Genomic DNA, 15614 nt, shown 5'->3' on the forward strand with positions numbered 1-15614 from the left:
GAGTTAAGTCAAGAGATGAGAAGGCTCTGGGGAGGCCTTATTGCAGCCTTTCATACTTATAGGAGGTTTATATGAAATGGGAGCAAAAACTTCAGCAGGGCTTGTTGTGATAGGACAAGGGACAATGGTTTTACACTAATATAAGGAAAAAAGTTTTTATGTGTGGATGGTGTGACACTGTAGCAGGTTGCCCAGAGAGATGGTGAATGCCCCACCTCTGGAAACATTCAAAGTCAGGTTGGATGGGGCTCTGAGCAACTTGGTCGAGTTGAAGACAACTGCTTATTGCAGGGTTTGGGACTAGATGACCTTTAAGTGTCCCTTTCAACCCAAACTATTCAGTGATTCAATAACCAGGGCTGTAGTCATGCAAGTGTCATCTCAACCACATTTATTTGTTTATGTAAGGAAAATGTATCTTAAATTAAACACAGAAATAGACCTATGAGTAGTACATTTTTGTGTGCTTCTGTAATGCTTTATTCAAGGCTGTTTTTCTCCTGCAGCAATAATTGACAAATCTCTGTTCTGGTTCTTACAGACTACAAAAACACAGCACTCAAAGGCTCTGATTTGTCTCCCAGGCAGGAACCAGGACAATCTCAAAGCAGGTAAAAAAGGAATATGTGAGCACAAACACTCTTATTTCTTCCACACACACAGGCTTCTGGAAGTGGGTCTCTCTTTAAAAACATCTGGGTTTGTATGCAGTTAAGGTAATAGCTGTTTATGTCATGAGTTATATACATCTATGGAAATGCAAATATTCCTCACTGCTAGATACCTATATGTTTTAAGGTTAAATCCTTACATTTTGGATTTCAAAAGCGTGTTGAGTGCTGAACTTTAGTTAGAACTTCTGAAAATCCTCCTATTGTGGTATTTGAATCCTCAACTTTTGACTACACTGTCCCTTGTGTCCACTAGCTGGTCACTCTTCCTTCATATAGTTCAGAATATGAGTGTATTTATACATCATGGGCAATGTCCTACTTAAAACCATATTTCTAGGGACAAATTGCAAGACCAGTATTCCTGTATGTGGTATATTGCTTTTGGAATATGCTGTTGTTCTTTTACCAAGTATGGGTAAACATCTAAAACATTGCACATCTGTAGAGCTCCACATCAGACCAAGGGAAGGGAATCTAAGGTAATAGTCAAGTTACAAAGCTGTTCAGCACCGTCTGTTTAAAACAGGGACCCGTTAGCTTCATTATGTAATCAGAGTTGTCATGGGGTTGTTACTTTTGCACCTCCAAAGTCCTCAGACTCAAGGAGAAGAATTAGCATTTTTATAGTCTGAAGCTGAGCTTAAAAATAGAAGTAGAGTTTAATTTTCTGACATGCTGATGAAATGGTTACATTCTCCAAAAATATGCCAATCTAAATCTTTTTATAGCCAGAAGATTGGAGCTTGTAAGAAATACAAATATTTGTTGCCTGCTGTACATGCACTTTCCCACCATGATGCAAGAAAGCTCTAAACCTTGATGTTCACAACTTATCAATTATCATTCTTCTGTGGGTGAAAATTAACCAGTGCTTAAAAGGCAAAACATTACAGATTTTAAACCCCTCCCCCCCCGCTGCTACAAAGTCATCATAATTCAAAATTTTTTTGGTTGCACCAGGAAAGCAAATTGGCAATTTCTACACGCTCTTCTTCACAAAGACATAATTTCAGCAAAGTCTTTTATTATTCATTATGCTTTGGCATCTCCCAGTTTGGCACTAGCATTTAATTCTGAATACATCAAGTCAAGGCAAAGTGTTAAATATTTACAGTGGTGATCCTCTTTGTCCACTCCAGCCATCTCTTTAGAGGAGGAGCATTTCTCTCTACAGACAAGGTACTTCACACCTAAAATGCTTTCCAAAGAGAACATTCAATGGTCTTTGCATTAGGTTTTCAGGCCTCATTTTTAAAAAGTTTATGGGTAACACCTTATGAACAATTTCAATATCCAACTCAGCCACAGCAAAGTGACAACAGCAGGTACTTCATTCCATTCCCTCTCCCTCAGTGCTTGTTCCTGCTACTCTTAACTTTAGTTTCTTTAGTTAAATCTGTTCCCTGACCTGGTCCGTCTTACAGAGGAGTAGTGCAAATCTTTGAGTTGAGGTACTGTATGTCATACTATGTTATGACACCACTTGTTTGGGGTCAAGTGGTGATTTCCAGGCTAAGCTCTGGTGCCTATATGAACTGTGATCTTGGCTTAAAAACATAAATAAATGTGTTTGAAGATTTTTCTGTATGCATGCTGGAATGCACATTTAGGCTGGGTAATAGCATTTGCCAGAATACAGGTTAAAGTTGCTACACAGCCATGTTCTGAAATTTTTTTATGGGCACAGTTTTAACCACTAGAAGTTGTTGAAAATCTGCTTACATCGTTTCAGCTCTGCTATTGTGTTTGGCCCTGCAACACCAGCAATGAGAATACTGTAACAAAAAGCCTACAGTCTCAGAAACATCCCATGGGCAGGAACATTTCTGTCCTTGATTCACCATGGAAATTACACCGCTGTACATGTAAGACTAAGAGGTGAAACTTCATGCTTGTTAAAGGTATCAGGCTATATATTTTTTTTCTGAAATTGGTGGCATCTTCACTTTTACCTGAGGCTAGCTGGATTCTCACTCTCATTCTGTTTTTCAAACCCCATCTGTATTATATTTACCTAGCAAATGTATAACTCATCACAAATCCAGGCAACTCCCACACTAAATCACTGTGGAATTCAACCAGCACAAAGTTCCCAGTGGAAGTAAAGTCTGCAACCTTCTCTGTCCCACAATAAGGGCCAACTGCAGGTGACATAGGGCGGCTTCCATCATGTATGAGCAAGTAGTCATAGATGCATCTGTCGCTATATTCCAGCTCAAAGGATAACATTTTGAGAGATATCTGGAGAAAATACAACCAAAGCACTTTGTTTCCAGGTTGCAGCCTTTTCTCTTACCCAATTTTTAACAACAACAAATACTCTAAACTCCTTGTGTGCAGGCACCATTTTTTTATTCTGTGTGTGCACCACATCCTGATCCCATATGGCAATGCAAATTAGTAGCAAATTATTTGCTTAGTTCATCAGTATTTGGATTGGAAGGATAAGCAAGGGACAAGATTGATCTTCTACGCTTCACATTCTTTCCTCTAGAGTAATATAAAATCAGCACCTGTGTGATGTTTCAGTTTTCTAGTGGGAGCCCTTGCCTAGGGATTATTTTGAACAAAGCCTTGTGGTACAGGCTAGATTCATGAGCTCACTTGCACATGTAAAGGTTTTTCTCTTGCAGGGCACCTCAGATACCAAGATTCAGCATAAATTCTTAAAATGAATTTTTGCTTTCAGATTTTTACTCTGAGGATATCTGCTGAAAAAGTGACATAACAGTTCTTATTCTTCAAGGGAAACAGAGGTTTCATCAGAGAACAGTGATGAAACCCACAAATGAACTCATCTGTGTCTTACCTTATATCCTACTGGAGAAGTGATGACCCAGAAACATGCTCGGTTTTTGGGGTATTTATTGGGGTAGTTTGGAGAGGTGATGACTCCCTTTGAATCTCTGAAAGTGGCTCCACAATTCACTGGGGAGAAAAGGGAGAAAACCAGATATATTAACAAGAGCGTTTTGTCAGTAGAAATAAGCTTGCTTACAGCCTATTATATTATTTCTTCAAACCAAGAAAAGATGTGCTACCATGAAAACCCACTGCTGAAGTGCTTTATTTCTTAGTATTTGTATCAGCACTGTACTGAAGGAACTAGAAACATGTCTGATAAAGAATCTATAGAGGACAAGGAACAGCTGCATCTAAAGCTGTATCTGACTTTCCAATCAACTGTTACCATGTTAGCATAGCATTCTGATGGCACTGACTGCCCTTCAGAAAAGAATCAGCTTAAGTATTCAAGATTGCATTATCAAGCTAGATCTAGTGCTTTCTAGAAATTACTCCATTGAATAAAGTAAAAAGAGTAAAAATAACACTTTTCTAAGACTTCTTCAATTTATGCTCTAAAGAAGCTTGGATTTTCAGTTGAAATAAGGCAACTTTGGGCTACTGCCTTCTTGCTGAAAGCATGACACAGGACAACAGAATTTGGTCTGGCAGTCCAGAATGCATTTGTGTGTTTGCAAAAAAGACACCCCTCACGTGATTGCAGGAAGCACAGTGTTTTGTGTATATAACTTCTAATAAAGTTTTTAATTCAGAAGGTGTAAGGTACCCAAGGTCAGTACCTCTGCTGCTGCATAAAATCCCACAAAACCTTGAATAGTATCTTGCCCAGATACTGGCTTTGCATCTCGTTGGTTGAGGTCTCTTGTTGATTGTGCAGTCTTTGTGCTCTTTGGCTGCACTGCTCCTATTCATTTCAGTCATTGCATTGTTTTTATTTAAAGACATTGTTCTGGAGATACGAAGAAGGCTCTCAGAAGAATTTGAATGAGATCTCAGGCTAACTAACATGACACCCACGTGACATCCCATTTTCTGTTTCCTGTGAACTTTCAGACATATCATTGCCTGCCTTCTGCATTTCCAAGTGCTCTGGAAGTGTGAAGAATGAGCAAAAAGCCCTGCTCTGTGGTGAATAGTAAAAGTTTTCAGTCCTTCTGTACAAATACTGCTAATGCTGTTCTCCAAGCTTTGTAAAGGAGTGTTCATACCCCTGTTGTAGGAGGCTCTGAATCCCGTGGCTGTAATGCTCTCATCGCTTGCAAACTCCACCAGCATTGTGGATCCCGATGCCACCAGGGAGGGCAGTGGACCCTTCCCACAGTACTTGTCCAGCAGGACAGGGGAGCTCTTGCTGTTCCCGTTGTAAATTTTTATATAGTCAGAAGAACAGCCTGAGGAGTGTTGGAGATCAAAAGCCTCAAACTGCAGGAAGATCTAGAGAAACAAAAAAGCAAAAGTTTGGTTTAATGTTATACACAGGGAAACTCTCAAACCTTCCTATTCACTTTACTATCCATGTATTACTGAAGCCTTACTTTCTATATAAAAAGAGCACAGAATTTCATCTAGCTGTCCTATTACTGAGATCCCAGAGACTGATGTTTCACTACTGTTTGTCTTTGAAAAGCCATCCTATCTGAACTGGACAAAAATTGAGTGAAATAATCCCTCTAATAGTGTTAGTTCTTATGAAAATTGTTGAGACTTTCATTTACTGCATAACAAAATAAATGTCTTGATGCATGAATTGACTCCCAGGGGTTACTCATGGTAATGAAATAATGCTGTGTAGTCTGGATACTGTGCTTCAAACTGTTTTCTTCCAAATAAAAATTACCTTACTTCGACGGATGCGGATCAGCCACAGACAGTTGCTGTTGTTGGGGTATGGGGATGGGTAATTGACAGAGGAGAACGAGCCTTTGGGTTTAGGCAACACAGAGCTACAGCAATCTGAAGGGAAGAACCAAACAGCATTGAAGAGAATGAAAACTGCACAAAAATATTCCCATAATGCCTGACAAATCTCTCCAACCATTTGCAGCAGTCAAGCTTGTATAAATTAATTATACTGCTTACAACTGTATTGCTGTTCCTGGTGTAAAAATTATTGAAAACCTGCAAGTAAAATAAAGGTAGTACTTAGAAGTACTTGCCTATTTCAGATATTATTTTTTTTAAAGACAATAGGGCTTCATTCACATATATTAGCTTACTAAAAGAGGCCTGGATCTTTCATGAACTTCCTTAACTTCAATCACAGAAGTACATTCAATGCCAGCACTATATAAATTTCTATTAGCAACTGTGTGTATTCATAAGTATGTTCAAAAATCAAGTTTGAAAACAAGATTTTGTCAAAGCAAAGGCAGATAGTCACTGAGGGAAAATGGTAACAGAGCACTGAAGTCAACCTGCAGACCTAGGGACTGGTGTAAAAAGTCTGATCTCATCTGTCTTTTGTTTTTCCACGTCTTCATTTTTTTGCATTTTATGTAATTCCCCAAATTACAAAATATGAATATATGACATCTGCTCATAGGAATTTTTGACTTTTTTCATCTTGCTTCCTACTCTTCCTGAGACAACCAGACTTTTTATAGGGTTTTTTTAGTCCCCAAGTTTTTCTCTCTTTTTAAAATTTAGTGCTTTTCTTCCAAAACATACAGATCTAATTATGAAATTGCATAGTAATGGTACTGAAATGTGATTCATTCCCAGCCCCACTGTCAAGAATAAATATCACAAAATACTTGTTATCACTATCTTTGAGACACATAAATTGTAAAGTTGTTCTCATCTGCAGTTGTGAATGTGGAGTACCCACTCTCAGCAATGATTTCTGTACTTAACAATCCAACTGAAGGAATGCTGATTCCTTCTAAATTCTAATTATTTAACTAAGTTCTAACACAAGAGCAGAATTTAGGACACTAATATTTAGATCTTGTTAGTGCTTCTTGCTGTTTTGTTGAATAACATCTCAGAAAAGTCAAATGCCAAAGAAATCAATTAGCCTTTGTCCTGGGAGTTAAAGCAAAAGCCATGCAGTGCAGGAGCATGATGTTATACCTGTTTTGTGCATCTTGGCTGAAGAGTTCCTGTTTACAGAGGAATGTTAGGTATTTCTAGACTTCAGGATACCACAGGGATGAGTTATGAAGTGGATGTGGCAAGAAAGTAGACATCTATACAAAATGCCTATGGTTTTCTCCTCCAAGGGTTTCTGATCAGGCTGAATGGCACCCATGCTTACAGCCCTGCAGACATTTTGTAATTAAGAGAAATCACAAATCTGCTGGCACTTCTGATGCACATGGCTCTAAGCTATACTCATGGCTGAGAAGAGCTTACATGCTTTGCTACCTTCAGAGCTTCCCTGAAATGAGAATTTGACAGAGCTAGCAACCGTGAGTTCTCTGATGGATTTTGCTTTTCTCAAAGAGCAGGGATTAGGTGAGGATAACTCAAAATGACAGTGAATTATTGAAAGCAAATTGTCCTTTCCAAGAAGACAGCAGTTCAGCACAGGGACAGTTCTGTTTCCTGTTGTAGGGTGAGAGGTAGTGAAGGACTGTGGGCCACATTCCTTTGGGGGATGTCTGTCAGTGCCTTCAGACATCAGCTATATTCATATAACTTTTATCTACAGCACTTACTGCACTTGTAGAGCTTGTTGATTTTAGCTACATCCAAGTTACTCAGCCCATCTCTCTGCCCAATAGGTATAGAGGGGTCAGGGATGGGTACAATAGTTGGTTTTCCTGGAGTGCTGGAGAAATCATACCTGTAGAAACAAGGAAATCACATTTCTAGATTGCTTTTCATAGACAGGGAAGTTCTCTAACTGCATTATCATTTCTCCTGTACCACATAAACAGAGTTTTAATGGAAATGGATAAGCAGCTTCTCAGGGACCTGGTAGCCTTCCCTGAAGAGGACCAGCATGGCAGATACTTGATGTTCAGTAGGTGAAAGCAAGCAAGCAGAAAAAGCTGTTCTGTCCTGAGTGAAAAGGCCTTCCACCAATCTCCTGGAAAATGGACTGAATCCCACTTTCTTGGCTCCTAAGGCAGAGGAGCAGAAATAGTTCTGCAATTTCCTGCCTTCCACTAATCCAGTTTTGTATCATGGTTTTGTTCAGAAATTATTACTTGCTTGGGGAAATAAAGGAGAAGGTACATGATACAAGCTTGTACATTATGGACTAAAATGCAGCCTTAGTGTTCCCAGATTAACAGAAGGCAGCATACAACATCTCCATAATATAAAAAATTCCATCTTTCTTGCCTCTACACTTGAATGTTGTCGTCTACGATCAGCTGTTACTACGTCCATGAAATAATTTAAACTTCAGAACTGGTTTGGACCAGTGGTTCAGTAGAATTAGACGTTGGGCCAGAGCCTTGTCAAAGGCCTTTAGCAAGAGGCAAAAGTACATTGGAAGAAAAATGTTGTCCTATGTTTTGTTGCTATCCATATCAACTCTTGTTTTCCAGGAATCCTGCTGACAAAGGAAGTATGCTCACCCTTAATTACGTCCATGCACTCAAATGAACAGCAAAAGTCACTCCCTGCACAGAGCAACTTCTTCCTAGAGCTGAGCAGAAGATCTGAAAGCTGTTTGCTCCTTTGAAAGGATATTTCCACCATCAACTTACGCGCCATAGTGCATCACTGAAGAGTAGTCATAGGGAAGGCCCAGGTTTTTGGAATTCATTTTTCCAAAGTTCCCTTGTTCCCCTGTAAAGTAGGAAAGCACCACTTCAGTCAGAACAATTATTACTGCTCTAACACAGGCAGTACACTGCCTGCTGTCATAATCCAGAGAGTAACATAAGATACTAATACGTGTTCTAATGAGATCTTGGACCTATCAAAACCACCAGAGAGTTTTGAAATCCATGGGAACCCATTTTTACAGTCTAGTAGGTTTCAGAATATAAAGTTAATCAAATAAGTTTTGATATAATCAATGAATACGTTCTACTCTTCAAGTAAAAGTGTTCCTCTGTCCATCTTCATTAGGGTGTCTCCAAATACATTTCAGTGCATTATCTTGAATACTATAAGCATGCAACCTATGTCCCCAAAGCCGCATTCATACCTTGAGGGGGAAATCTGGCTGACCACCTAGATGAAAAATTAGGAGCTATGCATGGGGGATGTCATACTGAGTCCTAATGCCGCAAAAAGAAGGAACATATTTTCCCTGTTACTTGCCCCAGAGCCCATGCTACCAGACTTGTTCTGGCTTTGTCTCTGGTCAAACCCATCAGCAGTGGCTAGAGTGAAAGGATATGACTCACATGAAGCAGAAAAACAAATTCTGTCAGAACAGCTGCTGAGCATCCCATCACTTTTCATCAGCCTTAAAAAGCCAATATGAGATAAGATGTTACACTGATACAGGGCTGCAGTCCAGGGACAGAGACTGGATTTCATGTCACCTAGCTTTATTTCTTCAAGTTAGGCACTGAAGCCATTCCTCAAGGCTTCCAGGATAGTCAGAGGAGAGGGAAAGAGAGACACAGTTGGAGGGAGTTTCATGTGAAGAAGGCACTTATTTTTCTCACTGACTGGAGATCATGAGTATGAATTACGTGCTGGGTCTCTTCTTCATGGTGAGACAGGTAAATAAGCACCGTCAGAGCAGGGAGCTGAATGCAGCCAGCCTGGCATTAAGAGTAAAGCCCTAGCCACTAAGCACTCCTTTCCAGTTCTGTACCTTCATTATTGTAACTACAAGTGTGGTTTGTAAACCACAAACCATCTGGACAAGAGTTCAGAGTTGGATATCCTTGAGATCTATACAACTCCGCTGGCAGGCTTCCAACCAGAGCAAATCTCAGCCAGTAATGTCCTTCAGCACTGGTCCTGGGCTGAGGGCTAAGAGATGCAAAAATATTTGAAATCCCAACTAATAGAAAATTTGGGAATAAACATGAATTTGGAGCTTTTTGTAGCTCTAAAAGTCAGTTAAGGCTTAAACTGTTTCTTAACAGCATTGGCCTTCCTGACTCTGTTTTAATCTCAGTCCTTCTTATCTGCTATACTAACTTCACAAAGAATTATCAGCAAGTGTGCAGTTTTTTTTGAGGTGATGAACAGAGAACACAGTTCAAACATGGTGAAGCACTGAAGCATATGGCTACTGTTTGGCACAGAATTGCTTTGCTGAATTAGTTTGCTAAAAAAAGAAAAAGTGACAGCATCCTAGCTGGACTGAGGTGCTGCCAGCAAACTACTACCTGCCTCATCACATGCCAAAGAGATCTGGCTGTCTAGACCTGCACATGTTTGGGGACTTACCCCCTCTTTTCCACTCTCAAAAAAGAAAAAAAAATCTACCTCTGCCAGAATCTAAGTACAATGACTCAGAAGAGCTGAAAAGGAGAAGACTGGCTGAAGACTCTGAATATATTTTTTTTTCCCAAAAATGTAGGAAAAACAAGCTGAGTTTCAAGTAGCTAAGTGGACAGCAACCGATCAGGCTGCATTTTGTCAAAACAAAGAAGTAGGATGGCTTCCAAGGTAAATTGCTGGATAAAAACAAAACCCAGAAAACATGCACAATCTGAAAGTCCTGGCAGGAGAAAAATTGCTTTTGTATTAGAGCTGAGACACTGGAGAAGGTCTTGAGGTCTAGTTCTGCACCACCAAGGTCAGCAGGAACTCTGCCATCAGCAGGCTTAACAGCAGCAAGTTGTAACATTACAGTCCTCATGAATATAACTCTTTCTCCATTTCCTTTTCCCTGCATATCTTCGCATTTTCCCCTACAATGCACACTCTGCATTCCAACTCCCTTGCCACACAAATCATCTCATTTTCCACCCACGGTGAACACTCAAAACACTGATGATACACCTCATCTCCTTTGGCATAGCCTTGTCTTCTTTACCTCTTCTTCCTCATTTATCATTTCATGACTCTGTGCCTGAATCACAGTTTAGTTACATTGGTATCCTTCAGGAATTATGACATCTGAACCTGTGGAGTTCCCTTTGCAAAACTGTAAGACTATGTGTGTTTAGCATATATAACTTCATGATTTCAACCTCTCTTTCTTAGCACATCCTTTGCTGACATTTCAAACATGGCACACCCTTGTTGTGCAATGGCAAACAACTCGCAGAAAAATTACACCTTAACACTGGAGCTGAAACCTCAATAAAGAACAACACAAATGGAATTTACTTAGGATATCATGGGAATAGCTGAAGAAAGTTTGGAGAGCAGTGTGTTAGGAATTTGCAATAAAAACAATCAAGTTCCATCTGGAGAAAAAGATGGGTATATTTTTAGCTGTGCATGATATTGTGTAGTTGAGTATCTTATTTGTTGAAGAGACTTAACAGAATTTGCTATTCAATTGTCTGTCCTCATTTACTATTATTTTCCATAATGAACTAAATAGACTATTGTATTTTTACAGTTGTTATGGATTACTCAGCTCTCTAAACAGTTGTCAGACAAGTGACTCCCTGCATACTTTCTTCTGGTATTTTTCTTCTGTGTACCACTTTCTCACTTTTCCTTGGATCGCTTGCCATTCTCTCTACCCTTTCCTCCCCAGAGCCTGGAGCTCTTATGTATGACAAGCCCATGTTCCCAGCACACAGATCACAGGCACGTGCCCAAACAATTCATTCTGCATTCCTTTCCATAAATAGTATCCACTTTTTCCTCTACAGAATTACCACTCCTGATTGCTTCCCGTGGCTCCTTCTTTTCAAGCGTCTATGATCCTCTCCACGAGGAGGAAATAATTGCAGTCTTTCCTCTCACATCAAGCCAGGTCCCAGAATTTTGGAAATGCTAATGGTTGCATATGTTTCCAATACCTCCACACTGAGCCCCTTGATCGTATACATTTTAGGATATATGCATTTCACCCACACCAAGATGCCTACTGGCTGCCTTCCACTATTTCCCTGGCTTTCCTGGGATAGAATGGTTGTGTGAATCTCCAAAATGATCTTGAATGTCACACTTCACCCCCCTCAGTTAAGGGTCCCACAGTCTTGCCTCCTGGCCAAGTCTTTGCAACAACATTTTGTAATCCTGATGATCCTGGTATTCTGGGGTCTGGGCTCAAAATGGCAATCAAAATAAGAATATAGAGCTACTTTCAGGCTGCATCTTTCACAGTGCCATAGGTATAGCCACAGAAATTCCCTTAGTACAAACACTGAACAAGAAATGCCATCATACTGAATGTGCTGCTGCTGCTGCAATTCAGCCAGCATTAATCATGCTTCTTATTTGCATTGTTCACAGGAGAAATGTTCTCCTTAAACTGTAAGTATATATTTTCTCTTAAGATTTAGTGGACATACCTGCCACTATGTGCTCCCACATAATCTTGACAAACCTGTCCCGATCACTCCGTGCCTGTTCATGGATGAAACCCAGTGCATGGTTCATTTCATGCTGAATTGCTCCTTTATCCATGCAACCATTTTTCACCAGGCCTACTGCTTGGCGTCCTCCAATCTTTCCAAAGTAAGACCAGCAGCTAAGAATAAGCAATCAATAACCAAAAGGATCACATTTAGCAAATACAAATATATAGATGTATTGATTATGTCACCAAGGTTCTCCTCTGCCACAGCAGGAGACATGCAAATAGTCACTGGCATGAGATATCTAGACTTCTGAAAGCTTCCAAATGACATAGTAGGAGGGAAATAAAGCCTTTGTGATAAGGATGGCAAATTTTAAACCAGTAAATTCGCTATATCAAACTAAGGCAAAGCAGTATAAAGTATTAAGCAAAACCTGAAACAATTATACTTATTTAAATTTTTACAACAATTAAGGAAAATTTCTTATTTTGAATTATACCCCATTATCTTTAAATCACACACACATTTATTCCTGCAGCCTATTAGCTGATGTAACTACCAGTATATCTAAAGAAAAATAAAAAATTGCATCTTGTCTCTAAATCTTTACTGCTAGTGTGAAAAAAGAAAGCTATTACTTAAATCCAAAACAAACCAGAAAAAAATTGAAAAGAACTTTTGAGTGCTGCCACTCTCAGGAGACAGAAAGCTTACCTCTGCCCTCGTTCAACATAAACATAGTCTGTTTCTGTAGTGCGATTTACAAATTGCACACAGGTCAGCGTGGAGATCTCTTGCAAAGCATCAACAATCCAAGACCTCTCTGTTATTGCTAGAAAGAGAAGGGGGCAATCTTTCTTGGTTAATCAAAAAGCAAGGTGCATTCATGGGCTGCATTCCTTAAAAACTTCACAGCACTCATTAGCTCTTTATTATACAAGTATAGTAAAAAAGGATACCAAACATTCCGAGATCTTCAAACTGATTGGACTTTTATAGGGAAGTATAACAATTACAGCTATTCCACATGTATATTATTTAGGAGACAACTGATGGAAAGCAAAAGATTGGCATTGTTCCTTCCATTAGGCAGGACAGAAGAAATGAGGCAGTTTCAGACACAAATAGTTGGATTAGAGTATCCCAAATAAGCCAGCTGATTGTAGCTAAGCACCAAAACCCTATTCTGTTTATCAGAAAGAGAAAATGCCTGCCTCAGCCCCCTTGGAATCACTTGATACAGCCAAGGCTCAGGTACCAAATAAAGATCAGAGTGTTTATCTACTTTGGAACATTTTGGCTTAATTTGGCTTCCTCAGTTATGAATCATCTGCAACTGATTTGTATCTCAATTTCCTAACATTTAAACTTTGGAGAGAGGCAGATAGAGGGAATAACCCTCACCTATCCACAAAAGTATATACTGCAGTTCTGGAGGCACATGGGCAGAGAAGCAGCCCAGATAACACAGAGATTGAGCTTTTTCAGTTCCTTTCCCTGAGGAACAAGAATCAGGCTCAGGCTGTATTTTACTTCCATGCCATTTTCTCTCAAGGGAAGCTCTTTGAAGAAGGGTCTGTATGGAATTCACTCCTGCAGCTTTTTGCATAGGACAGAGCTATTGACTGACTAGAGGGAATCAACAAAGGAAAAATATCTCCAAGGATTTTTGCTCCATTTTTGCCTCTACAGGAGTTCTAGTGTGGGAATATTTCTATGAGAGATTTAAAAGAAAATTATAGCATGAAAGAAACATGTTCCTACTGGTGATTTTGACAAAAATACATTCATAATGTGAACAAATTATGCCTCTTCTAATGTACTTGTTAAATATCAAAGTGCATTGTGGCTAACAGGAGCAAACTAATATTTGAAATAACAATTAATTACTATTGACCCAAGTAGCCACATATTTTAGTGTGATCTGTTTGAAGTCTTAGCCAAATTTCCATGTGGCTAACAGGATAGAAAAAGAGACATGTCAATAAATTCTCACTTGTGCAAAGGTTGCTTTTGGTGCATGCCAGAGAAACAAAGTAACAGAGAGTTAGGGACTGGAAAATCAAGGCTAACTTTAGAGCATCCATTTGCATACACTCACAGAAATCAGAAGATATGTTAACTGGAACCTTGACCAGTCCATCTTGTGACTTGGGCCACAAACAACTCTCACAGTTAATTGCACTGCGTCTCCCTCTTCTCAGGAGGATGTCTCCTTCATACACAGCTATTTCACTACCTGGCAGGAGCAGAAAATAAAGAACATACAAGGCACTGAGAAGGCAAATACATGTGCAGAAAGGGAGATGAGAGGTACACACTAACCAAGATTTTGCATATTTGGAAATTCCTTTCACTGGAGTTCATTTCCTAATAATGTGAGGAAGGATTAGTATGCTAAGACTGGTTAGGTATGCCTTGCTTCCTGAATAGAAAAGTTTAGTATTAATATAATGTCATAGTGCAGCTGTGATCAAAGTTGTGACTAAATAAACTTTAGCTCAAGAAGCTTTGGGAGCTTTCAGAGGGGAATGCTAAGTGTTATAAGTCATTGTCCTCTTCACTAGAGCTTGTAGAATTAAAGAAAAATCACAACTGACCTCTGCAAAAATAGGATTAATAATACATTACTATTATATAAATTACTGTTTTTATCATGCATATTGAATGTATGCAAGTTATTAATGTCGTTAACTGTGGATTTGACATAAGACATTGTGATGTGCTCCTCAGTTCTGACTCTAAAATACTGGGAATACATTTCTCACAGACAAAAGCTATCTGTTATTAAGCAAAAAAATTACAGAAGTTTTGGGTATAGCAGACAGGAAAGTACCATATATCACATAAGACAGAAAACAAACTGAAAAATACTCTGATTTGCTAGAGCTACATACAGAAAAGAACATTTCATGTAGCAATTGTTCAATAACTCTTCATAATTTCTTTATCACAACAGCATAAAAAAATCACAATGAATGTGACTTTAAAATACATTTGAGTTCTGTGAATTGCCTTCCACTGATGATGGAAAAAAAACACCCAAAACATTTTCCAAGAGAAAAATATACCAAATCATGACATTGAAATATACAGATGTAGCTCCACCAAACTTGCAGTAATTTATATAATAATTATAATCAAACTCACCTAAGTCATTCTTTCTTGTAGTTATCTGGAAAAAAATATTGTACATATATTTTAGTACATGCTCATCTCCATAGCAGAAAACTTGTATCAAGTAGATTCACAGCAGTAAGAGCTTCTAATTAATTTTAAGATAGAGCAACTCAGCAGCAGCAACGTAAATTCTCAACATCTCAGAGCAGGGACACACCTGGACGGGTTTACTTAGTGCAAAGCTACAGAGAAATGCTAAATGAGTTGGCAGAAGAAAGTACTTCATCTTCAAATTTACAAGATGAACTTCTCCGCTCTGCAGCTCAGTTCTCAAAATTGTGGCTAGTTTACTTGGGGCAAGTTTTATGGGAAAGCTGCTGCTGTTGTTAACAAGCGTAACAAAATTAGATAAGAAGTATTTTCACAAAACAAACAAGCTGCAGGACCTCTCAAGAGAATTTCCAGGCTCTCATTTCTTATTTATCTTTAGAAAACAGAGGAAGTGGAGCAATAGGAAAGAAAATTCAGTAACCTTTAAGTGACTCATCTTTAATTCTAAGAAGAAGCCATGAACTGCTGCAGGTCCCCTCACTGCTGACCAAGGGGCAGGATATCCGGCTGCAGCCTGTTTACAGCCAAACTCCATCTCAAGGAACTCTTTGAT

General features: G+C 39.1%; 1 protein-coding gene across 1 annotated transcript; it reads right to left on the reverse strand.

Annotated features, from left to right (window-relative positions):
* Positions 1-470: 470 nt before the first annotated feature.
* On the reverse strand, positions 471-15285 carry LOC139590165 (embryonic protein UVS.2-like). Its single transcript, XM_071427381.1, has 11 exons — positions 15168-15285; positions 14981-15005; positions 13932-14069; positions 12545-12662; positions 11822-12000; positions 8141-8222; positions 7139-7266; positions 5317-5432; positions 4688-4913; positions 3484-3602; positions 471-2915 (listed from the first exon to the last, which is right to left on the reverse strand). The coding sequence occupies exons 1-11, from the start codon at positions 15234-15236 to the stop codon at positions 2685-2687; spliced, it is 1431 nt and encodes a 476-aa protein (XP_071283482.1). The 5' UTR covers positions 15237-15285; the 3' UTR covers positions 471-2684.
* Positions 15286-15614: the final 329 nt, after the last annotated feature.

The sequence above is a fragment of the Agelaius tricolor genome, unplaced genomic scaffold, assembly GCF_023055355.1.
Source record: "Agelaius tricolor isolate 1412-34295 unplaced genomic scaffold, bAgeTri1.0.p SCAF_5, whole genome shotgun sequence".
NCBI lineage: Eukaryota > Metazoa > Chordata > Aves > Passeriformes > Icteridae > Agelaius > Agelaius tricolor.